Raw genomic sequence first — 25,905 nt, 5'->3', positions numbered from 1 at the left:
TTGAGATTACCAAATTACTTTCAAGTAGTGCAAAGGCACAACTGAGCTATAGATGTTCCTCCAGACAAGGGTATAAAGAGAAATTCATATCCTACCATACACAAACATGCAAAGACTGATCCTTAGGTCAAGCAGGCTTTACACAGGTTTAATTCTCTGATTAGGTTGCAAAATATCAACACCACAGACTCATTTTATAAGTCATATAAAATGAAGATATAAAATGAATGTACCCAAACATAAGACATTTGCACCAGTAATATATGTGTGGACTTGCTAAATAAAGGTGCCTACATGTGATAATTACGATGGCCACACGCAGAAAGCTTTCACAACCATCACGACAGTTCCTGTCACAACTCTGTTAGTGAGGCGAAGGAGCACTAGGACAGGTGATGGTACATGAAAAGCCATCTGGTAAGTGAGAAAGAGCAGCCACATCCTGAATATCCAAATGTAGCTACATGCTATTTGTAGTAACAGGTCTCATGAGAAATGGCCCAGGGTGTAGATTGCTGCCGAGCATTTACCAGGGCTTTGGGCTCCTACCTGGTGAGGGACATGCTGATCCAACCCCTTTGAAATCATGCTCATGTGTTATTAGGCAGACTGTGACATCAGCTGACATTGCTATTCAAATTGCAAGGTTACTTTTTTAATTCAACACAGGCTAAACAAGCAACGTAAGACATATTTAATAAAAATTTTTCCTTTTGCTAAGGAACCTGCTTACATGCCCATACTATGACACCATCTATTGACACAAAGTCCACACTTACTGGTACTTATTGCTTACAGGTATCTAATTATTACTGATAGATTCTGGGGAAAAAAATCCTAAGCATACTGAAATCCGCAGGAGCAGTCCCCCAACAACAGGGCCAGAATAAATCCATCTGGTATCTATGTTTTTCAGTCACATAAGCAAAAGAATAAGCAAGAAAAGTGTGAGGTTGTACAAATGAACATAAAAGCTCTGCTAGAGAATATGATGAATAAACACTGAACTTTGGAGAGAAAGCCTGATAGACACCCTGCAGAACTGCATTGGACCGAATCTGAAAGGCACAGGTGGCAGCAGCTTTGATGCAAATGTACCACGGTTTTAAAAGACAGGGCAATTAAATAAAAGTGCGAAGTACCATCTCATTTTGGTGGGAGAGCAAAAAACAAAAAGGCTACAGAAGGAAGTAGGGATTTATTGAAGAGCACCCAGTGAATACTAGGGTATGCCTGGAATACATAAGTGCTACTCTTCCTTTTGCTATCCTTTATTTTACAGGACATAACACATAGCTATATGAGTTTTCATTTTAGTGAAGACAACAACTGTTTGTGACAGTGAAGGCTAGAAAAGAGCAGTAAAGCTTTTGCTCAAATTCCATACTTTGTTCCAAAGCAGAGAGCTATCAAATCTTTTCTACAGGTGGTTGTAAATAGAGTAAATACTTTTTAATGTGCACAAAGACTATTTTGTTTCCTTGTACAGATTCAGGGAAGTGGTTGAACCACATTCTTTAGAAAGCTTCTAAGCAAGCAACGCAAGACATATATTTGGAATAGGAAAGTTTAATCCTACTCATTAAAACATGACAAACTTATAATTAATCGAGAATGGAGTCAATAATGAGAACATTCCTCAATGTAATGATGTTGGTACTATCAGCTTGTAATATGGGAATACACTGTAGAAAGTGAAATATAATATGGAAAAATTAAAAGTCAGTTAAAAAAAAAACAGCCTGAAAGTTTTGCCTTGGGTTCAATCTTTAAAACATGAATTTTAAATCCTCAAAAGTTACATTTTCCTGATAATACATTATGTTGTTTTCCTGTGATGAGGAATAATTCAAGGTCTTACATTGCCAGATTAATCTCTCAGCCAATATTTAGAAAAGGTTTCTCTTCGAGCTAATCAAACTTGACAAAAGCAATCTTCAAACTATGCCACATTCACTGATTTGTAAGACATCTCAAACTTGTGTTTTATTAAATGCAGTTTAAATTAGCAACAGCTCTAAATTCACCTGCTTATGACACCCCCTGAATCTCACAGACAGTACAAAAGGTAGGTAAAAAGACGGCACATGAGGATTAAAATTATTAGGACAAACTGCCTTTTTTTTTTTTAAATGAAAGATGTAGGTTTAGTTTTAAGATAGCACTCAGCTACATCCCTATTGCTCACACTACATTGCATTTTGAGGGGTAGTTGCTGATGGCATTCAGTTTACTTTTTCTTCTCTAGATAACTACCCTGACCTTACTGGATGAGGTATGCCCAGCAATCCCACCAAATAATGCTTATTTCTTTAGCCATATGAAAAAGGTTTACTTTCAATATAGAACTTTACGACATTCTTAGCTGTCAAGTATCACAATGGTATCATTATGTTAAAGGACATCACTCCAGAAGAGCAATGTTGTGATGGTACAGCTGTTACCACAAGAACAACTAGTAAGGAAGCACTACAATACTGACTGGTAGGGAACACTATGGGGAAGCATGTAAATACCATCCCAGTCTTCAGCTTCACCAACAGTTAGTGTTGGTAGTTTCCTTTCTTTCTATAAGTGGTGGTCACATGTGTGCAAAAAAGACTTTCCCACGTTTTGAGAACATGTTTAAATTTGGTTGCCTGACTCTGAGCACTAAAAGAGATTCCTGAGTTAACAAAGATGAGCAGGAGAAAAAAACAACTGTGGGAGAGAAGTAAACATTAATTCTCTACTGTAAATGTTCTAAAAGGAAGTCAGGCCTCCAGCTTACTCTTCTTCTCAAGTCACACAAGTTCTGGACAAATAAGTTTCTGAGCTACTGACTCCCCTCTATTTCCTCATGGTTGTGTGCAACTGAGAAACTGCATTTCTGGCAATGTCTGTGATAAAATAATACAATATAATACAATAGTCCATTAACAAAGACTCATGTGTATTAGAAGTTGTTACTGGAAATCTTTTTCGGACTCAAGGAAGGATATCCAAATATTGGGTAACACACTCTGACTGGGAAGACTATCAATGAGTTTCTCAATTTGTTTATATAAATGGGCCAACAGTTTTAAAAGCACTTCAGAGCACTTAACTAAAGCAAACAAGCACTTGAACTTCAAATATATAGCAAGAGAAGCCATTGACAAGTATGACTTTACTTAGTAAATTCTAATATCTTTGCGACCTTTCATTCTTACAGTCTCTTCATGAACAGAAGCACCAGGCCTCCTCTCAGCTTCAGCTCTACTGCAAGATACAGAGTTAGTGGGGTGAGAAACCACCTATCCCCTTTCATTTCTTTTTGTAAAAGCAAACAGCTTTGTTTCTTCCTATACCAGGATCCTGGGTCCGTAACAGTATCTATAAAGCAGCTTCTGATTTTGAAACCTAATTCTCTCTCTTATTTGGCCTTTAAATTTTCCTTGATATCCACAGTAGCTAAGCCTTGATTTGGAAATATAATGTTTACCAAACACTGTCCTATTAATTCCCAACAGCTGTGGGAATAACTTGCTATACTCAGGAAAAGGGTGCCTTTGGTAAGCAGTCTCATCATGGTACTAGTGTCACATGTATCTTTTACGTCTTCATATTTATAACAGACTCCCTGGCTTCTGTATTATATACAAACACATTGGTAATTTCCTAACAAAATTAGTGTGATTTCATTCACATACACTTTTCCGCTGATAAATCAGCATGTAAATCAGTAAGATGAAAGATTGTTCTGGAATTTTGGACAATATATTTTTTTTTGAAACTGATGTCTAGCTCAAGTACTTAGTTGGCCAGAAGAAGCCAGAAAGTGGTGTTTAAATCAAGTTTTTCTATTTAGTAGCAGGTACATCTTGTTCCCTAAAATCCTGGAACATATTTTGATTTTTATTTCTCTCTGAATGCGTTTTGCACACAGTCTGCGCAATGTGGCAGAAAAGAGGTGACAGAATAAACCTTTACTTTAACCTGGTCATTACCATCTTACAGAAAGGAAACAAAGTATTTTAAGCTACATTCTGGAGCTCATTGGCCCCACTGGGATTTCAGTTTGCTAGTTTTAGGGGACATGCAGCATGTTCTAATGGTGGTACTCGCTGAATGGGATTTGTACTCATTAGTTCAGTAAGGGACACTCTTGAAACCCCACTTAGGTAGGAAAAAATACACAGGTATATGGTTTTAAATATGAACTACTCAATGCAAAAGCCTCAGACTACGCACAGTTCCTAAAAGAAATAGGTTTCAAAACTCTTTGAAATACCATGTTAGTTATAATTGGGTTTTAATGTATAAAATGGCTCAGTAATTTAAATGTTTGGAAAAGAAAACAGTCTTTCCTAGAGTTTATGAAGTGATAAGTCTATTTCTTAGAATGATTAACTACACAACCTGATTTCAAACACGAGCATCTCCTGGCATATGCTCTCCACAGCTGACACTGTGAGAGCATACACTTTTACCAAATTAATATTCCAGGACTAAGTTCTGATATTAAAACTCCCACTCCTCACCCCCTCCCTTGAGATTAAGTGCCTTGGTTTCTACAGTAGTAATTTTACTTCGTACTCTTAAACAACAAGTGAAATCAGGATTAAGCTCTGTTCCTCATGCATTTTGGTCTACTGAATGACAAATTAGATTTGTATGTACAGGCTGCATATCATGACATTTCCACTAAAAAAAAAAAAAAAAAAAAACCAACCCAAACCCCTGAAAATTAATAACATTCCAGGATAATACAATACTCATTCGTTTATAGAAAAATTTTTAGTAGCAAATGCATATTAGAAAACCAGATGAAGTACAGCCAGGACAGCATAAAGAATGCTTTTGGGGAAGAATGCCCCAAATAATGTCCCATTTTAGAACAGTGATAAAACAAGACTATGAAAAAAGAAAATGTAATTCAGTTTTGAACACACTGCAAATAAGTAACAAGATCTAATAATTTAGAAAGCCCTTCAAGAGCCCATGGCTTTGGTAGAAATGAATTAAAGGGTGAGGTGGAATTAAAGAATAGAAGAATAAACTTAGACAAGATGAACTGAGAGAGAAAAAGAGACAAAAAGCAGTGAAAAGAAACAGATCCAGGGAATGTACTGGTCTACTTCTTTCTAAGAATAGAATATCAACAGAACATCAACAGAATATCTGTATCCTGATTTCTAGAGATGGCAACTACATATTAAAAAAAAAATACTTAAATTGCTCATTACTAGAAATAGATTTGCATGAGAAAAGTGCAGAGTTAGATTCCCATTTCATTTATGAATATTAAGCTCATAAAATGAAGTCTCAAAGTAAGTCCTAACTTCCAGGCTAACACTTCCCTCCTGCTGGTGACAGCATCATTGCCCCTGGGACCTGGGAAATAACATATAGAGTGACCACAGGGAACAGGTAGTTTATGTGAGCCCAGCATAACCTGAAGAAGGGCATAGGAGATGAGTGTGAGGATTTGCAGTTCTGTTCAGTATTCAAAGGCATACAAATAGAGAAACATCTAAGTGGGAAACACCATCAACAGTAAAAGGCCTGACTTTATTTAGGCTCATCTGAGCTCCTGACAACACAGGTCAGGGGCAAACAGCTCAACCCAATCAGAAACCTGGGGCCATCCAGTAGAAGTGGAAGGATCCGCTCAAGTGGAGCAACTTCCAGAGCAGTGGTCAAACTCAACTTTTCTATTTCTCATTAGCTTTCCTATCTTCAGCAAAACTTGATGGTATGCACGACCAGCTACTTTATTTGTTCTTAAGTATGTAAATGTAAAATTACCAAAGAAACATGAGTTTACCCTGCTACAGAAGCCAATTGCCAGAGTAATTAATCCAACATGATGTTTATGTTGGGCATAAGATGAGGTCTGATATTCTGCAGTCAGCACAATTTGAACAGTTGGTTTAGGTTTAAAAATGTTTACTAAATACTAACTTAACTTATATTTGGGTTAGGTTTTGGGGGGGTCAGGGGTAGGGGGAGGGAGGGGAGCGTTAAATTTAATAGAAGCAAATCACCAAGGTGCTAAAAAACAGCAGTTAATTTACATGCTGCTTTAGAGAGTAGCTCAGGGATCTAAATTTTTTTCTTATACTTCCAGCTCTAAGCTAATCATTAGGTTGTCTGAATTGTCTTCATCCCCTGAACACTACATGTGAGAACTCTTATTTTTGTGTTCTAGCACCTTAAGCACAGTTGCTTATATAGTCAAGAGTCACCTTAGTGTTCTTCAAAACTACATGAAAGTATGAGACAGCCCGTTGTTTTGAAGGTAAAAGTTTGTTTTACCCAAGACAGCAGCTTGTCAACTTCTAGGACCTTCAGCCACTAATCTCTCTCTCATACTTAAGTGTCTAACACATTTCCTTTTTTTAAACTTACTGAACGCTTACAGCAGCCAAAATGCATTTTTTAAACATAACTAAAACGCTGTCTCTGGTCACCCTGGACTCTAGGAAAGTTCAAGAGCAGGACCAACATTTAAAAGGTTGGTTTCAAGATTAAGCATGAGCCATTGCTGTGTCTGAAGTGATACAATTCAGGAGGCAAACAATCCCCACACTGCTGGCTGTGGTCTCCCACCTCCCCCCCCCCAGCAGCTCCTGCGTGCTCGTTTCACCAGACAAATCGCAGAGGAGAGGGAGCGAACCCCCTTCATGGACTCACCATCCTTTTCTAGTCACATTCACTACGCATTGCATTAGAAAATCGTAACGGTGTTAAAATATTTTGGCAGGATTTGTTATGGCCAGATCACTCACTTCCTTTGGGACACACAAAGCCTCCTCTGGCAATGAAACAGCCCAAATGTCAGCAAATCCTATAGAACAGAAAACGGTCTGTCAATGTAAAGCCTAAACGAATCTCCAATTAAACAAAACAAAAATGCAAAACATAAAAATGCATATACTGAAAAAAGAAACTACCTAGATGTGTTCACTTTTTATTAAGGTTTCTTTTTTTTTCTTCCCACCCTCCAGAAACTTTTGAACAGCATTACAATGAATTCATCACAAGGTGCTATTAGAGCACAAGCTCCCTCCAAGTGTTACCAATTCACGGACAGATTAGAGGGCACATTAATAACATAGTTAATATGAAGTGTTTAGAGCCTTTACGTCGGTGACAAATACGACTCAGCCAAATTTCCTGACCATTGAGGCCACGGAGGAACAATTTGGTAGATTTCATCAACAGTTCTAATTATGTTCCTGTCAAGTCGAGAACAAAGTAATCCATAACTGGGGGGCTGCTCGGAGACAGTGCCACGCGAGAGTAATTTATGCCCAGGGCCCTCGCTGTAGTTAGTGTGCACAACACTTGACTAACAAGTGGGTTCAAAAGAAGGAATTTGTTAGGGAAAACGCAGTCCTCCAGTTCTGAGCAGCTCATCAGGTGCGGGCTTAGCAGGAGTTATGAGGCAAAGTCTTCTTGTTTATATAAGCATCTAAAGTCCACGCTGGCCTCAGCGGGTTTTAAACCATAGGATTTCAGCCCAAAGTGTGGCACAGGCTTCTGCTGGAGCTAGGCAAGCTTGCTACCAATGCCAGGGTGCAACCCAGCCAGCCCCTTTTAAAATCAGTCCTTGGGACACCAACAGTACCACCTCAGAGGCTGAGGGGTACCAATGCCCTTTTGCAATCCTATAAATAACACACTAATGAAAGACGCAAAGGGATTATAGTAACAGTAAACTGTCACAATATACAATGTTTTTCTTACCACAGCCCAACTGGGAAACAGGCTGAGAAAGGGAAGGGGGGCAGGGGGAGGAAGGTAAATGGGGGAGAAGATGTCATGTAATTTTGAGTCATTTTCCACTGTGATCTATATTGGGATACGGTTTCTATCCTTTCAAACAGGATCATTTTATATGTGACACTCCTGCTGCATTTCACAAAAAGGCAGGAATGTCTCCTCTAGTGTTAAAAGTGTAAAGCCTGGCAGTGGTCATTCAAAACTGGTTACTTGCATACGTTGTGAGATGTTAGAAAAAGTTAAATGATGCATTTCAAACATATTAAAGAATAGTATCTGTAAACACAGGGAAAACAACATCAGCAAAAAAATTAGATCCGTGTGAGAAATACAAAACACTTAATGGGTTTTAAAGCATAGTTTTCTGAAGGTAGCTGTGAGCATACACTACTGTCAGTAGTTTTAGGTTTTAATTTAACAAGACAAAAACCACAGCGCTTAAAAAAAAAAAAAAAAAGAGGTAATTTTTACAGCTCACTCTTTCATAGTGAAGGAAGAAAGCTTAAAAAAGTGTTACCAAGTAACCAAAGCAACAGCCTACTTCAGTGGACCAAACACCAGCTCAGATAAAGGCAGTGCTCAAACCAAGGACCTGTTTCAGACTGACTTGCCATGCAGCCTCAGGAAGCTCGCCTTCTTCACCCACTTTCCCCACTGGTAGAACAGGGACAGGTATGTAAAGGTACGTTGTGCTCACATGACGTATCTTGCCAATGGATTTTTGACTACACAAATGTTACTGGCTTCACTAAACTACTGGTTTTAGTTCACATATTAAATTACTAGTTAACTACTGGCACAGAGGAAATGCAGAGTGCAGCTGTGGAGCACTATCTTAAAACCCTGAGCTCCTTACACAACCTATTACAGTTTCTTATCCAGATTTGCTTGAACCTGTAAAATCTCTGAAGTTAAGTCTAGGGACTTTCCCAGCACCTACTGAGTGGGACAGTAGTAGTCTTGTACAACTGAAGCTTCACAGAATTATGATTACTGGAACTCAAGGATAAATAAAGCAATGGTGGCTTAAGCTTCACAAAGAGGCAAAGAAGAAATGGAAGGACACAGTCCCATTCTGCAGATATGAAAAGAGAAACCTCTCTGCAAGTAAGACAGGCTAATTCAGAAGCCAAGCGATGCCTGGACGTTGTAATTCCCAGACTCGTGATTCAGTCACAAGACATGTTTCCTTTCCTGGTGAAATGTCATGCTGCCACATGCTTCTGTTACAGAACGCATCTTAACCAAGTGTAGCAAAAGCATGATGATCCCATTAAGTATCTAACATCTAATACCTTGTGAAAACTAATTTAGTGCTTTATCAAATCTCTAGTTTGTATGTAGAGCATAAACTGGCTACATTTGCTAATAGGGCAGATTGACCTATCCCATATATTATCAAACCACATCAAAGTCTGCTGGAGGATGTAGCCTTAGTTACTTATTATCCCTTGCATTAACTCTCTCACTAGCTACTCGACCAATATATTTTCCTGTAATACATCTGTCATGATTTTGCAGGGAAATCAGCAATTCTGAACGGTGCAGCAGTTAGATAACAGGACTAAACCCATCATGGTCTCCTGGCTTTCCAATCTACTGTTAATTGGCATGGACAGAAGCCCTTAGAGCTGGGCTTGCACAACAGCACACCACTGCTGAGCCTCAGAGATTCAGCCTCTTAGGTAGATTTGTATTTTTAGAGCTTGAGTAATTCACATGATTTCTTCATGATTTGTTACACATGAAGTAAATAAAGTTAGTTGCCAACACCCTCAAATTTACAAGATTTTTTTTTCTTCCGTTTGGCAGAAAAGGGTCATATTTTGCAAGAGAACATGTGGCCTAGTAATCAGGAAAAAGAGGGCTAGGATATTAGTAACAACAACATTAGGAATATTAGATCCAATGAGAACATCTTTCTTGGCTTGGATGCTACGCAATTGTATTCCTATGTGTTTATTTAGGGTCTTATCAGCACACTGTATAAAGAATTATATATCTGAAGCCAAGTTTCTAACTGTCTGAAAACTTGCATATATGGCTAACAGAGGGTTTGGTCGCTTGTTTTGTTTTAAAATCACAATCGCTACTATTTTCTGCTAGATTGTGTTTGTCTTTGGACTTGGAAACCCTGAACCATTGTCCATGGGTCTCTTACTGACCCTTCTGACCATCTGACCACCTATGATCACTGTAACCCAGGAGTTAGTGGTAGAACACAAAAAATAAACTAAAATGACAAAATACTCCCTTTTCAAAAAGAAATCCACTCAGTAGAAATAAAGGATGTTTCTCTCACTTTGCATATGTGATTACATGTAGTTCTGAAATATAATTATATCGATGGTGCAACCCTAGTTGTTCACATTTATTCCTACATTTATTTTCTCTATGTACAGCTTCTCAAGTGCTGTCATCTTCTTTTCCCTTATAAATTATGGTCCTCCATGTCTTTAAACACTAATATAAACAAGTAAAAGGCATTTGTGGGGGGATGTCGGGGGAGGATGTTGGGGGTGTTATTAGAAGTTTTGCATAGTTTCTTAGTGATCTCTTGATCCATTGATGATGGATCACTTTTAATCCAGAAAATATTTAAAACTGCTTACACCCCAGCTGTGTTTTAGTATCACCAACTCAGGCAGGCCGATACAGAGACTCCTCTACTGGGTAAAACTTCTAACAAGTAAACTTTTAGCCGGGGGGAATAAATTAGATAACAACAACTAAAAGGCGGGCAGTGAGTTAAAACATCACAATTCTACCTTACTGAATTGAACTGCAAGTCTTTGGAGCTTTATCCCCCCCTTCCTTTCCCTCTATATTTTTCTTCTTCTGTTTTTATGTTGAAATCACAGGAACTACGCAGCCTAGCAAGGCTGTAATCACTCAGCAGGAACCTGGCACAAGCACAATGCAACCACCAGCCAGGCAGCAGGAAACTGAAGGAAATCTCTCTCCCTCCCCCCTTGGTTTCTTAAAAGGGGCTCGGCGTGAATGAATCTTCCCGGTAGCCACCAACAATTTCTTATTCCTTCCGAGCAATCATCAATTTCAGCATCAAGTGGTTTAGTGGCTCTACAACTGGTAGTGGCAGCGGAGTAAGCCCAGCATGCAAACGTTTTGGCTAATTTAAAACCCTTGTGCTGCCGAATCAAACATGACAAGACAACAGTAAAAAGAGAGGCTATTATCCCAAATGAGAGTCGGTGGATGGCTGAAATTGGCTTGAGTGGCAGAGACAAAAGAGGTGGAAGGAGCAGGGACAACCAAGCATGATAATACCAGATACAGCATGCACTTTCTCCCCCACTCCCAGTGCATTCATATGTATAGCTACCTGGAAGAAAAAAGGCAATGTTTCTGAGTTTCACGGCCAGGCAGAAAAAAATACACTCAAGAAGATTCAAAATAAATTAATACCTGGTAAAACATCGGCCTCGTGGGTATAGAGAAACATAACTTAAAGACATCACCTTTTCAACAGAATCCATAACACTCTGAAGACAAAACTGTCATTTCCTACCTGAATTCATGTCTTGCTATCCCAAGTTCATTCCCATAAGTTGAGAAGCAACTGATTTAGGATAGAACAGCCTTAAAATAAAAATAATCTGTGCCGTGGCTACTGGAGAATAGCTACTATGCACAATGAGCTCAAAAAGAGCCCAGATCTCAAAGAGCTGCTGGGGAGAAAACATGGAAGGCAGAGGAATTAATTTTGCAAGGCATTTGGGAGACCACAAGCATTCTCATGATGTCGAGAGCCATGAACCCTGGTGATGGCTTGCAGCTCACAGAACGATGACCTGTGGGATCACTGGAGAGCAAGCAAGTTGTCTTTTGCAAGATTAACAATTTAAAAGTGCTGAAATTAATTTTGTTTAATAGCTGTGGGTGCAGACTCCTTACAAAGTAGGTTGCAAGGTCAGCAAGCCTCCTAAAGCCTTTTAAAAAGCAGCTTTTTATAGGGACAGTAGATTTAGGGTGGCTTAGGGCTTAAAGATCTAAAAAGCAAGAGAAGGGTAAGAGGTCATTTCCTACCACTTCCAAATCTTGGATGAAGACATCTTCTCTGTTTTGCTTCTCACTCTATGACACACACTTATTGGGACATTCAGAGCTACTTGAGGCATTATGGGTTTCTTAGGGTAAGCAAGGTGAAAAAAGACATTAAAATCAAACATGAGAACTAGATTAACCAGTACATAGGAGGCTTATCAGACTCATACTGGAACGTGCCTACCTGCATTGCAAAAAAAGCAGTGAGAGGAGAAAAAAAAGTCTAGGAGAATGAGAGACTGAGAGGGGGAAGACAAGGGCAGGGAGAGTGCTCACACTCTTGCCATCATTCAGAAGTAGTTCACCTGTGATTCACATCTGCCTTATATGAGATCATTACACTCTAAATTACTGTACTGTAAAGAGTGTTTTGAGGAACAGCTGGGCTCAACACTAAAACCAAAACCAACCATTTAAAAGGCACTTGATCAGCTTCACACCCTAGTACATGTGAGCTATCACTCACAACACATCAAAATCTGCTCATTAGTGCTCCCTTATAGGACACTTTTGCCCTACATTTTTAGCAACAGCATCCAACTAATTGCACTGGTAAAGTTCACAGTGAGTGCAAGTTTGGGAAATAGAAACAGGACATTTGTTTTGCACAACTGTGTATGATGGTCTGAATTTGCTGAAATTAAGCAACGTTGCCTTGAAAAATATTTGCATTTGTGCATTTGGACCTGTGTGAAAGGTGGACTCATGAATTCAGATAGGAGTCCAAACACCCAAAAATATGCACCCTAACGCAAAAAACATTCAGTATTTATAGATACCCACTTGGTCTTGCAAACAAATATTCTCAGGGAACCGAGAACTCCAGGTGAGGACATGATCACAATGGATACAGCATGTGGGTTTGTTTCATCTCGCCCACTTTCTTTTAAAGTTTTCCCCCACAACGTGAAGGAAACACAGCACTTAGTTTTCAAAGAAAAAACCAAAACCAGTAATATGCTAAGCATCGGACATGCCAGCTATCAATACACAGCCCACTCTGGGACAGGTAAGTGTCACCCAACAGAAAAGCCCATGTCTCTCAGCCATACAGGCAAGTAGAAACACTTGAGCCTTTGCAGCATGTTGTCCTGCGTAACAAAACATAGTTGCTATGATCCTGCAGACGGAGGGGGCCCCTTCCCTGGCAATGAGGTAACTGACGGTCATTAGAGAGGACAGAATTCATTCTGCTGCAAGGCTGGCGCTGACAGTGGCCGAAGTGAGCGTGCCAGCCATTTTTCTCAGCCTCTTCCACAGGGAGCTGGAACAAAGAAAGGAGCCCCTGGGAAATCCTGAAGACACCACAAGAAAATAATTTTAGATGCGTATGAATACTGCCACAAAACGCTTTGTGCTTTCAGGCTGACATACGCTGCTGTATGCAGCGTTTGTTCCCTTTTTTTGTCTGAAAGTTGAATTCGTATCTTTACACAGCACAGCAAGAAAAGTCCAGTTCACAGTTCAGCAAGGAACTGCTTAAAAGGCAAGCCTGATACAGGTCCTTAGGGCACCTCATCCATCCTGCACTTGGATGGCATTCTCCATCAAGGGACCCCATTAGGAAGGAAGGGCAAACTGAAATCCTAACCCAAAGCAGCCTGAAACAGCACCAACATACTGGCACAGCAGCGATGGATGAGTCTCCATTTGTCTTCAAAGCATGGGAAGCCAATATATCTGCTTCATAGTAAACTGAACTTTACTTTCCAACCTTGTAGTGTACTTAAAACTAAAACGTATATCATCTTTCTATCTGGGGATAAGGCAGTAGAGAAGTGTCACCCAAGACTCCAATTAAACCGACTGGAAGTGACGCACTTCCAATGCAATTCCATACAGCAAAACACCCTGAGATACACTCTCTGTGTTTAAAATCAATTGCCCAGGAAGGCATTGCCACAAGCTACAGAAGGTTTCTTTTCCCCTCTATACAATGGAATAACTCAGAAGCATCTTATGCTAGTACAAAGCTTCCTGGAAAAAGCAGTTGCTGTAGGAATGCTATCAATACCGGAGGTATCACAGATTCCTACTCTCCCTAGAGAAGGTTAGGCCCTTCCAAGCAGGAAGAAACGATATGTTTGTTCTGTGGCCAAAGTAATTATAGACTTGCCTATATTGCTTTATATTTCTCTTTTCATAAAAGAGCTTTGTATCGGTGTAGAACAAGCAGAGTTGAGAGACTGTAAGTCTCCAATCTAAACTTAGGTCTGGCAGAAGTAGAAACAGCTTCACTCACTTCAGGAAAGGTGATTCTGTTTATACAAGGACTGAACATGGCCAAACGAGCTTCCTTCAACACTGTTTGTTAAAATACTTAAGCTGAGGCAGGTGTAATGTCCTCATGGATAATATGCAAATAAGTATACATCTTTGCATGCTAGTGTAGCAAGCATGTAATGTTACAGGAGAAACTCACATTCTTCATCCACGGGGGTAGTTTCAAGAAGAACATAGAGATTCAAATACTGTAACGTGAAACACATATGTTTTTGAAAGCTGGTCATCTGCTTATAGGAATTTCTATCCAGGGCTCTTATTTACATTTCAGTGGTATTTATTGTTCCAGGTGAGATCCTCCTGCACCAGGACCTGTAAAAGTGCAATGAGAGACCACCATGACCAATACAAACTGCAATTCGAAGAGGCCAGCCAGAGAGCTGCTGGGAACACACATGTTTCTTGTGCTCCAGCCAGGAGCCTAAACCTAAAGGTTATCCTGTCCTAGTGTAGCACCATATCACCTCTAGCGCCAGTAAGGCTGACCAGAACTGTATATATCTACCTGCCTATTCAATTCATATCAGGAATAAAGGAGAAAGAAAAAAAGGAGAGGAAAAAAAAAAGCGCAAGGTCAGGTACTTACTTATGAGCCACATAACTGGTATGAGTAACAGCAACTTCACATGGACCCAAACCCCCCAACTCGACACCAGAAACTGCCTCCTCCTGCTCAGTGCACAATTAATTGTTTACGTCAGCTCGCCCCAAACACCAGACCAGTTCTCTTCCAATCAGTTTTCAAGATCACAAAAACACATCTCACCAAAAGCCTTTTTATGCATATGTGCTTATTGCCTCTGAATCCAGCGAGAAGGTTAATCTAGGTATTCTGCTCATCTACAAAATCTAACTAGTTTGGACTAAAGCAAGAAGAGCTATGGAGCTATATTCTCCAACATACTAAGAAAACTTTATCATAAGTAACTGCAAAAAACATATGAATGAAATGTCTAACAAGACTGCCCCAACCTCATATTAAAACTTCTTACATCAAAGTTTTGACATTTTTTCCCATAAACAGCAAACTTTGAATTAGTCCTGGCCAGCAAGACTGGGAGAGTATTGTATTCTCCAGTGGGAGAATACAAGAGCCATCCTCTTCCACGTGATTCTAGTTGGGATCGAACACTTTTCTCATGAAAAAAAGTTGTTGCCTTAAAAGATTTTTTTTCCCCACTCAGCCTGTAAAGTTCTGAAGACCTCTCAAAAAAAGTCTCCACAGATGACAGCGAAACATGAAATCCAACCACCCCCTCACCATTGCTGTGCCTCAGCACTATATGCCCACACTATGGCACTTTTTTTTAATGACTTGCAAAAAAAGCAGGAGAGGGGAGAGGTGGAAAAATGAAACTGAGATCTTGACAGAAAACAAAAGAAAGGAGACCTAAATCAGCCAGCCTCAGCTGCAAATGATTTCCATAAGCTTCTGCCTCTGCGTGACACAGGTGAAGAGTTGCTCTTTCTCTGAAACACCAAAAGTCTCAGATTCTATCAGTGATTTTTGACACACACACACACAAATATATATATATATATGTAATATATAAATAAATGTAATGGTGGGTACTAATTTTACTGAAGTCATGGCTATATGACTATATAAAATTATTAAGCATCAGTTACAGGAGAAATATCAAGTCTTGGTCACGATACCGAATGTTATCCTCTACACCTCAGCATCTTCACTCCTAAAAACCATGAGGTCAAGAACACCATACTCTGTAATGGTTTTCCCAAAGCCATAGTAAGACTCAAATGAATCTGATGCCTATTGCAATGCTCAGAAAACTTGGAAGCTTACTATTTTCATCGGGAAAAAAAAAAGTAACCTTGCAGTCGCCTTTGAACTTCTGTCTGTACCACTGGGACAAACACACTCAATATTGGGAAGAGAAGCACTAGGAGGGCTTTTATGATGCAGCATAAGGGAAAAAAAGAGAGGAAAAAAAGGTGTTATGTCCTGTTCCTATTCTACTAATATATATATTTTTTTTTTTGAGATAAAGTCTCCTTCTGTCAGAAAAAAATGTCACCTATTTTCAACAGGATTTTGAACTAGTCTATGTAGAGGATTTCCAGACCAGCCGTTATTGCAGCACCAAAACATGTTAAGAATATTGAGCCAATTAATCAAAGCACTCCAGCACACACACACACACGATTAAAAAAAAAAAAAAACCAAACACAACCCCCCCTCCCAAAAATCCAAAAACAACCCCCAAAAAACCCAAGAAAACCTGAAGCCCAAGAAGAAAACAAGGTAGTAAACACTGAATTAATTTTTTTTGCCTCTTTTCCCTCAGGCATGTCGAACAGTCATTAGGGAACAGTCCAAAGGAGCTGAGGAAACTCATTACCAATACAGCAAAGCATGGCCAGGTTGCTGGGTTGCTGTTTGGGGTTTTTTTTCCACTCTTCCCTTTCATACAGCAATGAAGCATGAAGAGACTTTTGGGACCTGATCATGTTATGGAGCAGGAACAACGTGCCTCCAGCCCTGGTCCACAAACCGTTCCATCAGCAGAAGTATCCGGCAGGTCGGAGACAGACTAACTTTTCCAAGGTATTAAATTAAAAGATGTTGAATTAAGTTAAACGCCCCACATTGAATTGACATTTCCCTTTTTTAATGCAAGCTAAGATTGATGAAAAATACCACTTATCTACATTAAGGGTCAAAATATCCAGCAAAAGAAGCCTCTGGTTCATCGCGTCAGAGCAAAGTCAGTCTTACATAATCCGGGGACCAGAACGCGGATCACATTCTGATGATCCAATTAATGGTGGGATACTTTGCAATCAGCCAGGAAGCAAGGCCCCTAACAGATTGTGGGGCTGTAACATCAATTTCTTAAGTGCATTTAAAGGATTACAAATGTTAGTCCTGGCTTGAGATTGAAACACCTATTGAGGTGCTCTGAACCACATTACAGTAATTGGGTACCTGAATTAATGCCATTTCTTCTGATGGGCAAGTTGAATACATTGGAATTACGGATTTCTTTTGCTGTGTTTCACTTTCAGCCTTTTTTTCCTTCTCAGAACATAAATTTGAAGCAGAATATCTCTTTTTGTCTAGATAGCTTTAATTACAGCCCCAAGGTGCCCAAGTACTGTCCTAATTTTACCTTCTTGATTGTTTGGGTGCACTTTCTTTTTTTTTTTTTTAATTTTGCTTATTATTTTACCATGCAATGACATTAAGATGGGATTTTTTTTTTTCTTGAAGCTTCAGAGGGCTGGAGAATAGGCTGCTGAGAGATGGAGGAACAAAAGTCTTTCTTTTCCTTCCCATACCGCTCTTCCACTATGTAAACCTTTTTATGCATGCACCAGATACCATTTGCAGTTTTACACCTCTAGAGAGCTAGAACTAGGGCTGACTCAATTAGGCTTCTATTCCTTCTGAGGTCAGTTCAAGTAAAGGTCTCCATCATACCAAACTGGCAGGAATGTTAACTACCTGGGTATTTCAGACCATACAGGGTTCAGCTAAAGTGCTTAAAAACACGTAGCTGGTTTCAAGAGTATTCAGTGAATATACAGCATAAAGCCGTTCATGTGTGCCAGAGACTAAACTTACTCAGTGTTTTAAAATCTGAAATAGGTTATGACATAGGTTTGTTTATATGGCTTTTCAGCCAGGCAGTGTCTCTGTTAGACTGCAGTACAAAGCATATAGGACACACACATTTTGCTCTTGGATCATATGAGATTTGATAATTACAGTTATAACAGGGAATTCCATCCATTTTTGTCCTCAGCGTATGTGGGCGTATGTGGTACTGACATTTCAGCGACCTCGGCAGTGATTTCTCACTTGCAGCTAACTGGAATGTACACAACCATGATATAATACCCACACTGTGAAAAAAAGAGGTGAGAAACAGAGCATGGTATTCCAAATATTCCAGTCCACTCTTTACGTTTAATTTATCTGGTTACAGCACATCAAGCTTAGATATTGTTTTAATTACTCATTTTTGGAGGTCTACTAGTGATTAGTTATAAATATACACGCAAGTATATACACATGCATATTTTAAATTTCATATATCATACATCCTTTCTGAGGTATTCCAACTTTTTCCCTATATTCAGGATTCCATAAGAAACTGTGATGCTGCAGTGATTCTGCTTTAATTTTGCTTAAGATAACTGTAAACAGCAAAGATACAAGAGCTATTTATCTTCATTGCTGGTTAAGAGGAAATCGTAGCGTATACCTTAGGGGAGCTAAGGAAGCACAATGATTTAACAAGCATATGAAGGAAAGAGACAGCTTCTAATTCAGTAATAGAACTTTCTGATGCTCAGGAAAAAAGTGGATTGCACGGTTTCGTCAGATAGCCTTTTACAGTTAACTATTTTATTTTATTATTTATTTCCCACCACATAAGAAACATAAGATTTAGGAGGGGTCACTGGGGACCTTTCAGCTGTGCTCCTTGTTTCTCTTGAATAGTTTTGAATGCCCCTTAATTTCCTATGCCCACTAATGCAGGATATTCCTACAGTTTAGAAATAACACTTTGGAAACACAATAAAATCTACAAACTGTCTCCACATAAGATGTGATTAATCACAGGATAGATACAGTTTCATTGAAGGGGCTACACAATGAAGCAGGGCATAAGGTTTTTCAAAAAGTGTCTTGCAAATCTCAATTAAAGTTTCAGTGCAGCTTTTGACTCATTAGATTATGCTTGCTGAAATGATTTACATACAGATAATGACAATGCAGACCCCAAGGACTAGTTAGCTGTTTAGCAGCATATACATTTCATGTAACCATTTCCATACATCTAGTTTTAAATTCATTAACAAAAATTAATTGCTACCCAGTGGTCTACATTACACTGCACACAGCTTCAATACACTTCCTAAATTACTGCTTTCTATCACTCCTCCAGTGATCCTGTACACAAGATAAACTTTGCTGCCTTGAAGGCATTGACTACAATTTGTAGCAAAGCTCATGTTTAAGGTAGTGAGAATGAACAATTGAACTTCAGGAAATTTGTCTTGTTTTCAATATCTCATTAATATTTTGGAATAACAGAAAATTTTGTCCCTCTCCCCCTTCAGCAAAGGCAGCTCGATGCTCTTACGGTTCCACCACAGAGACACCAGCAATAAGAGTTACAACATGCTCAGAAAGCACTGACTTCACTAACATTCATTTTGGACCCAATTCAAAGTTTACTGAAGTCATAAGGAAACTTTACATTAGCTTCAGTATTCTGCAGTTCAGGCCTTCTAGTCCTATTGCCCCCCTTTTCCTCCCCAAATCCTAACTGAACTTTGCAATGTGAGCATTAATTATGTTGTTATTGTTGTGGCACATTCAGCATGAAGTGACTAGTGATAATGCCATCCAAATGCCTGTCTGCTTTTTTTATGGCTTGAGTAAGGAGAAAAAAGTTACTTTTCATAAGTAATTAACAGAAATTAGTCTTGGATTTTTACAAATGCATAATGATTTGGGACCCAAGGGGGAGGTAAGGTTCACTTTTTAGTAATAATATTTAATGGATAAAAAAATAGAAAAGACTTTCCACACTCTTTCCATCATATTTCCCAAATATTTACAGTGTACACCTCAGGTTTGAAATAAGCCAGGGAGAATTAATGCATTGTTTACACTTGGAATCCGAGGTGGCCCCGTCCCAGCAGGGCAGTACAATGTGCTGTATCTTTCCCTTCTCAGCACTTATCTTAATCTTAATAACTAGCCAGACAACTGACTCCAGAGTCCTGGGCTTATCGACTGGAATTCGTCACATGCACACAGGAGAAGACAAGAAATGCATTATATAACAATGCCATACAAATCATTATCTTTTAATATTTAAAAGTATGTATTCAAAGTCTGATATGAAACCATTTTAGTTGAACTCAATTCCACTGGTTGTTATTAAATTTGATAGCAAATGAACAAAAATACACTTGTAACGTATTTATCTGCAGTAGAGTTTATTTGCAACAGATCAAAAGGCTGCTTCTTACTGCATTTTAGCTACTGCTATCAAATGCAATCTGCTTTTTAAACATGCTTTGATATGGGAAGACTATTTTCAAAACAGGTTAATAGGAAATGTATATATTTATTTTTTTCCTGAGTCTCCCAAGTACCACAGTGTGAACAGAAAGCCTACTGCGCCCTCACTGTAGGTCTACAACATGATTTCTTTGAAACTAGTTTATATAAGCGAGAGGAAAGCCATTTCAACTGCATCCACCAGGCCCTTGGACTGTGCTTTCAAAATTGTCATGCAGATCTGAATTTTGGTTCTAGTGTCTCACACTAAATGGCATTTTTTGCCAAGAGGCAGAGACACATGTGAACCACAGCATCAGGGCTACGCTCTGCTGAAACACTGCTCTCCTGAGAGGGTTTTCACGTCTCTCTCTGTACCTCCATGGTAAGAACTGTGCGAGAATCTATGCAATATGGAAGAGGAGGTAGAAGAAGCACACAAAGAATAATGATTAGCAGCCCACTCCTGAAGAAAGAGGGGAAGGGACAATGATTTGAAACACAGACCCTGTCAGGATAAGAGGGAAGACAGGTACCTCACACACCGGCATTATTAACATGCACTTGAAGCAGGTGTATAAGCAATAAATACAGGTTAACAAAGATGCTGTAAATTCACTCCTATCCTCTGCTTGTTTTGCTCTAATCCAGCCTATACAGCATTACTCATGCCAAGTCTTAACACCCTCAGCAATAGGATTCATCTGATATAAGACACTGGAGTCGCACTCAAAAACACTTATCATTGCTAGTGCCAGATTTTTCCAAATTTCTTTTCCACATCAAAAAGTTTTGAAGATTACCCTAGGCCAATCTTTGTCACAAACCACAGTAAATCATTTAGTTAATCAATCCCATCAGGCAATCAATTAACATGAACTAAGAAATCCCTGAGCAGACATATTCTCATGTGAACAAAGGTCACCCACTGGGGCCTTTATATGTCTGTTCATATTAGTTTAAGCCCAGGTTTAGAAGGAGAAATTTTCCTCTGATAACAGTTCTTTGTATTGATGTGTCAGCACAGACACCTAGTCTCTGTGTATGTCTGGCAGAGATCATCTGCATTTTTACTCATGTAATAACGAGAGGCCACTTTCAGAAGAGGGAATCTGAGATTCGTGCTCTGATGCTGTGAGAGACGAGACCTCTTTTGATGTCACTGAAAGGACTTTGTGCCAGGCTTTGCAGTGGTACCTGAGCAAAAGAGGAAACTGGGCTTTTTTAAGCATGCACCTCAAAAATTGCAAATGCAGCAAATTTGCCATCACCCCCAAATGTTGGATCCATGTTGCAAAGCCAATTACTAAATCCATTTGCTAAGGTCAGGTTCAGTCTCAGTAAGAGTTGAGTGAAACATGTTTTGAATGCCTGAAGAAACACTTGCCCTGTAAAACCCTTGATTCCACTTTCTAATCCCAACTGTTAAATAATTATGTTAATTAATAATATTTTGTAGTTGTGTGCTAGTTACCACTCGGATAATCCACAATTCAGTGATAAATCCATTCATTCAGACTTGCAGCCAACCTGCAACCTAAAAGTTGAGGTCACCTCTGCACATCAGCTGGGGAAACTGAATTTTTTGGGGTGGGAGGAAGAAAAGCCACTGGTGCACACAAGGATCCACATAAACTTCAGAAGTTCCAGCAGAGGCAAACGTGGTGGGCAACTTGAATTCTGTGAAATGAAATCTTATGAGTCAGGCCTGCAGATTTCTGCACTCTTCCACTAAATAAATTGTACATTTAGCAGCAAAGAGGGTATCAAATAAAGGCTAACAAGGCTCTTCTAATCCTAACCAGAGTCAGGGAAAGAAAGATGCCTGGAACAGCAGAGAATTGGCCTACCTTGGGATGGGGGGGAAAAAATGCAAAGGTATGAAAATGTATTCAACAATGCTCTCAGTGCTCAGATCCAGCGGTGACAGGGCTATAAGCAGATGCATTACGCTGGAAATATATCAAGGTTAGATTAAGCTGCAGAGTTTCCATTTTATTAATGGTCTTCAATCTCACTCCTTAATAAAATGGAAACCATTTGTAAAATTTTGATCAGATTCCACACTTAGCTTTCAAGTGCTTGCAACCTTTGGGTATATTCAGGAACAGATTTCAGAAAATTCATGCTTAAAAATGAAGGTGAGAAGCAACAAGAGGAAAATTACTTGAGGTGATGCAAACCTTGGAGTAAATTATTATGTAAACTGTGAGTTAGCCTAAATGAAGAAATCACTGGGACAGCATGGGTTGTTTTTTTCCCACAAATCACAGAGATATTTTGGATCACTGCAGTATCTGCCACGATGGTGTAACTAGAAGAGTAAATATTTAGGGCATCTATATTTAAATATTATTCTCAATGGCATATCAGAGCTACTGGAGCGTTGCTTGGAACTGGGAAGCCTGAGTGGCCAATGTGCTGAAGAAGGAGCAGGAGCTGCAATTAATGCAACACTGTACCAGTATGAATTCATTCAAGTTTCCTCTCAGCTGCTGGCAGGGAACAGGAGAAAGGAAGGTTTTACCTAATAGTTACTGGAGAAGAAAGTGTTGTTGGATAAAATAAAGGTGACAGAAAAAGAAAGCTACTAGAAATATCACCCCCCAGCTGCATCTCTCATGTAGAAAGAAGCCTGCATAAAAAGAAGGTAAAGTTCACACTTCTAATGTAAAAAGGAACTGAAACTCCTACTTCGAACCATAAACAACAATTTTTTTTTCAGTAGCAATCCTGCCAGAAAGAGAAAGGAAAAAAAAATTCTCACAAATGCATACACTGTGCTGCTGCACTTCTTGTATTTGAAACCTGAAGAAGAAATCTTGAAGGGAAGTATTATTTGTATATAGCAGATTGCAGATTAATTGACTATAAGTTACACATAGATTTATGAAATAACTTCAGCCAGGCTTTTTCCTCTGATAAGTGGTTGAATACAAAGCAAAAGAAATTTACTGAAAACAGAGCAACTCAAGCTCTCCTTTTTAGCCTTTAAAGAGGGAGAATTGCATCACACAAGATCTCCAAGCAGGATCAGGATGTTAAAAAAAATATTCAAGGAGAACAGTATCACCTACACTGACTTACAGCCTTCAGTAAGGAGAACAGTTGCATTATCCAAGGCCATGGCCTTTGTTAACAAGCAGCGACTTTTCCTAACACTTGAACCTGATGACGTCTATACTAATAAAGCTTACATCCTTAATGAAGCATGAGCACTTCCTCTGGGAAAGGCCCAGGACTATCAGGAAGGACAACATGGTACTGTAACAAATTAAAAGTCTGTTTCTCTCCCTTTGACTTTGATATCTACTTGGATGACATTTGCAGCACTTATGGAGACAATGCTATGGAAAGAGGAATCTTGATTTGTCTAGTCGGTAGAAAGTCATCTATTATCCTAGGAGACAAATCTGAACTAGACACTGTCACTTCACCCTATACCTTAGGCTCATGGTGACCACAAGAGAAAATATGGAATATATTTATTCAAACTAACTGAACAATTTCTATAGGTGACACCTCCATCTGTTCTTCACAAGCCATTTGTGTGCCCACAGACTACCTGGTAAATACAACTGCAATACAAGGTAAGAACAAGTGATTGCTCCACACAGTGTGTCAAATACTTGGGTTTTTGACCTAGAACAAAACAGGTAGGTAAAGATAAAAATTGACACGTAGTTACAGAAATACTACTGTTTTACTGTCCATACTTCTACAAAACTGTTTCTTCATAAACTACATAAAACAGCCTTCTCATATGTTAGGGTCTTCCTGTTACCACATTCCTTTGGCATTCTGGCAGTGTGAGAACCATCTATACAGACAGAATATTTTAGGCTGAGACCCTCTTGAAATCAGGTGCACACTGAAGTAAAAAAGATATCTTGGTCCCTAATTCCCATTCACCTCTACACAGTTTTTCCCACCACTTCCTAAAGTTATGTTGAGTAGTAAGATGGCACAGCAAAACTGTTAAATTCAGATGCTCACCACAAAGAACAAAAAAAGACAGGGCCTATCTCTGAACTGAACTAGCCAAGTAGGTCAATATCTTGAAGGTTTTTGGGGGACTCCAGCTGGACTTAAACCAACTGCTTTGTAGTGTCCATCTCATGCTGAAAGAGAAGGTATTCAGCAAGGTGCTAATCCAATGCAACACACAAACTAGCAGTTTATTTAAAACAAAACTTGATCCTTATTGGGAGCCGAGATATTTGAAGCACACACAAGTAAAACTAATTTAACCTTTGAAAAGTTATCTCCGGAGGGAAGAATAGAAATCCCTTTATAAGATTTTTAAGCACTGCAATTATTGACGAGGACTATATTACTTCAGTTTTCTCTGATCAGAAAAAAAAGCAAAGCCACAGGAGACATCAGCAGCTGTCAGGCTGTTTTCCAACTGCAATGAGGTAGTTTACAGTGGGCTTGTGCCAGTCTCTTAAGACCCAGTTAAGAAGCCTTTTTAAAATGCCTTAAAAAGCCAACTCATACATTAATCAAGTTGAGCCCTCATCCATACTTACTGCAATACATCAATTACCATGTCTTTTTTTTTTTTATTTTAATAAATTCCAGTTGACAGCAGACACCTTATTAAGGCTCACTAAAATGATACAATAAGTAAAAGGCTATTAATATTGCTTTTTTTCCCTGCTGCTATTGTCTTGCCGCACTGGTCTGCAAACAAATTCAGGCTGCATTACAATTAATGCCAATGGAACTCCTTCTAACGACTTCCAGCTTGCTAATTTTTTACGCTAATAATAAAAAAAAGGCATTGCTATGCAAGAACGGCCCCCTTTTATCATGCTTGCATGGCACACTAGAGAGCTCCTGCCATTGTTCACATGAAAGACAATTAAACCCAGGAACATCAAACCCAAAAATGACAATCTGCTAACCAGCACTGGGTATTGCTGAATTCTTTTCTCTATTTTCTGAACTGATAGAAAACAATTCTCCAAAGACATTTCCCTCCCCCATGCCCACCCTTTGGAAAAAAAAAAAAAAAGTTTGAAAAATACTCTTGCTGATTTATGCATCTCTGCTTAGAATTTATTAACTGTCTCGGGCAAATTTCACTGTGAAATGTCTATTGCCTCCAGATTTGAATTCTGGACACATTTCAAGGTATACAACAATAATATTGTCCACATAGTTTCGTATTTAAAAATAAACATGATTTTTTTTCATGGTTCATGTTTTCTGAAACACAATATAAATTGCCAAAGATAGGAGAGTTAAAGCTAATGTGGTAGCAAGTTTTTTTCTCCCAGTCTTCTAGGTAGAAGGATGGAGAGCAAAAGGGGTCATCAGGTTTGCTGAAAATTAAGTACATTCACAATGTTAATTTAGAATAAGGGTAACTTCTATTAAAGGTGTTTATATCTATGACCTCTGTCATGGAACTTAAGAACCAGTTTTACAGCAATATTTTCAGATTTGCACCTGGAATACATATACATATTACCTTTCTTTAAATGAACTGTATTTTGGAACTACATACATTTACATAAAGACACAATATCATAGATATGAACAATTACACTACTTCGTACCTCTGCAAATGACTTTTGACCAAGAGTTTTGACCAAGTTGTAATTCTCACAAGATCTTTGAGAATTATGTGGTCTTATATCTGTTTTAAAGTATATAAACTAGGTGGCAGAAACGTTAAGTGAAGTTTATAAGACCATGAGTGGTAGTTAACAGAAATACAGCCCCAAAAATCCAACTATCACCATGAAGATGCC

General features: G+C 38.9%; 1 protein-coding gene across 17 annotated transcripts in view; it reads right to left on the bottom strand.

Annotated features, from left to right (window-relative positions):
* Window positions 1-25,905, bottom strand: part of ESRRG (estrogen related receptor gamma) — a 398,405-nt gene that overhangs the window by 225,588 nt on the left and 146,912 nt on the right. For 7 of the 17 annotated variants that reach the window (XM_032681996.1, XM_032681992.1, XM_032681994.1 and 4 more), the window contains one exon: window positions 6,658-6,811. The exons of 8 other annotated variants lie outside the window; for them this stretch is intronic. In XM_032681996.1, the coding sequence (XP_032537887.1) occupies window positions 6,658-6,692 (35 nt within the window). In that variant the 5' untranslated portion in view covers window positions 6,693-6,811. The remainder of the gene's footprint in view (window positions 1-6,657; window positions 6,812-25,905) is intronic. 2 more of the 17 variants (XM_032682002.1, XM_032681989.1) reach the window with 1 other exon arrangement.

This window comes from Chiroxiphia lanceolata, chromosome 3 (assembly GCF_009829145.1).
Source record: "Chiroxiphia lanceolata isolate bChiLan1 chromosome 3, bChiLan1.pri, whole genome shotgun sequence".
NCBI classification, from domain to species: Eukaryota; Metazoa; Chordata; class Aves; order Passeriformes; family Pipridae; genus Chiroxiphia; species Chiroxiphia lanceolata.
Note: the sequence above shows the minus strand (reverse complement) of the source record. Positions and strands in the feature narration are given on the sequence as shown.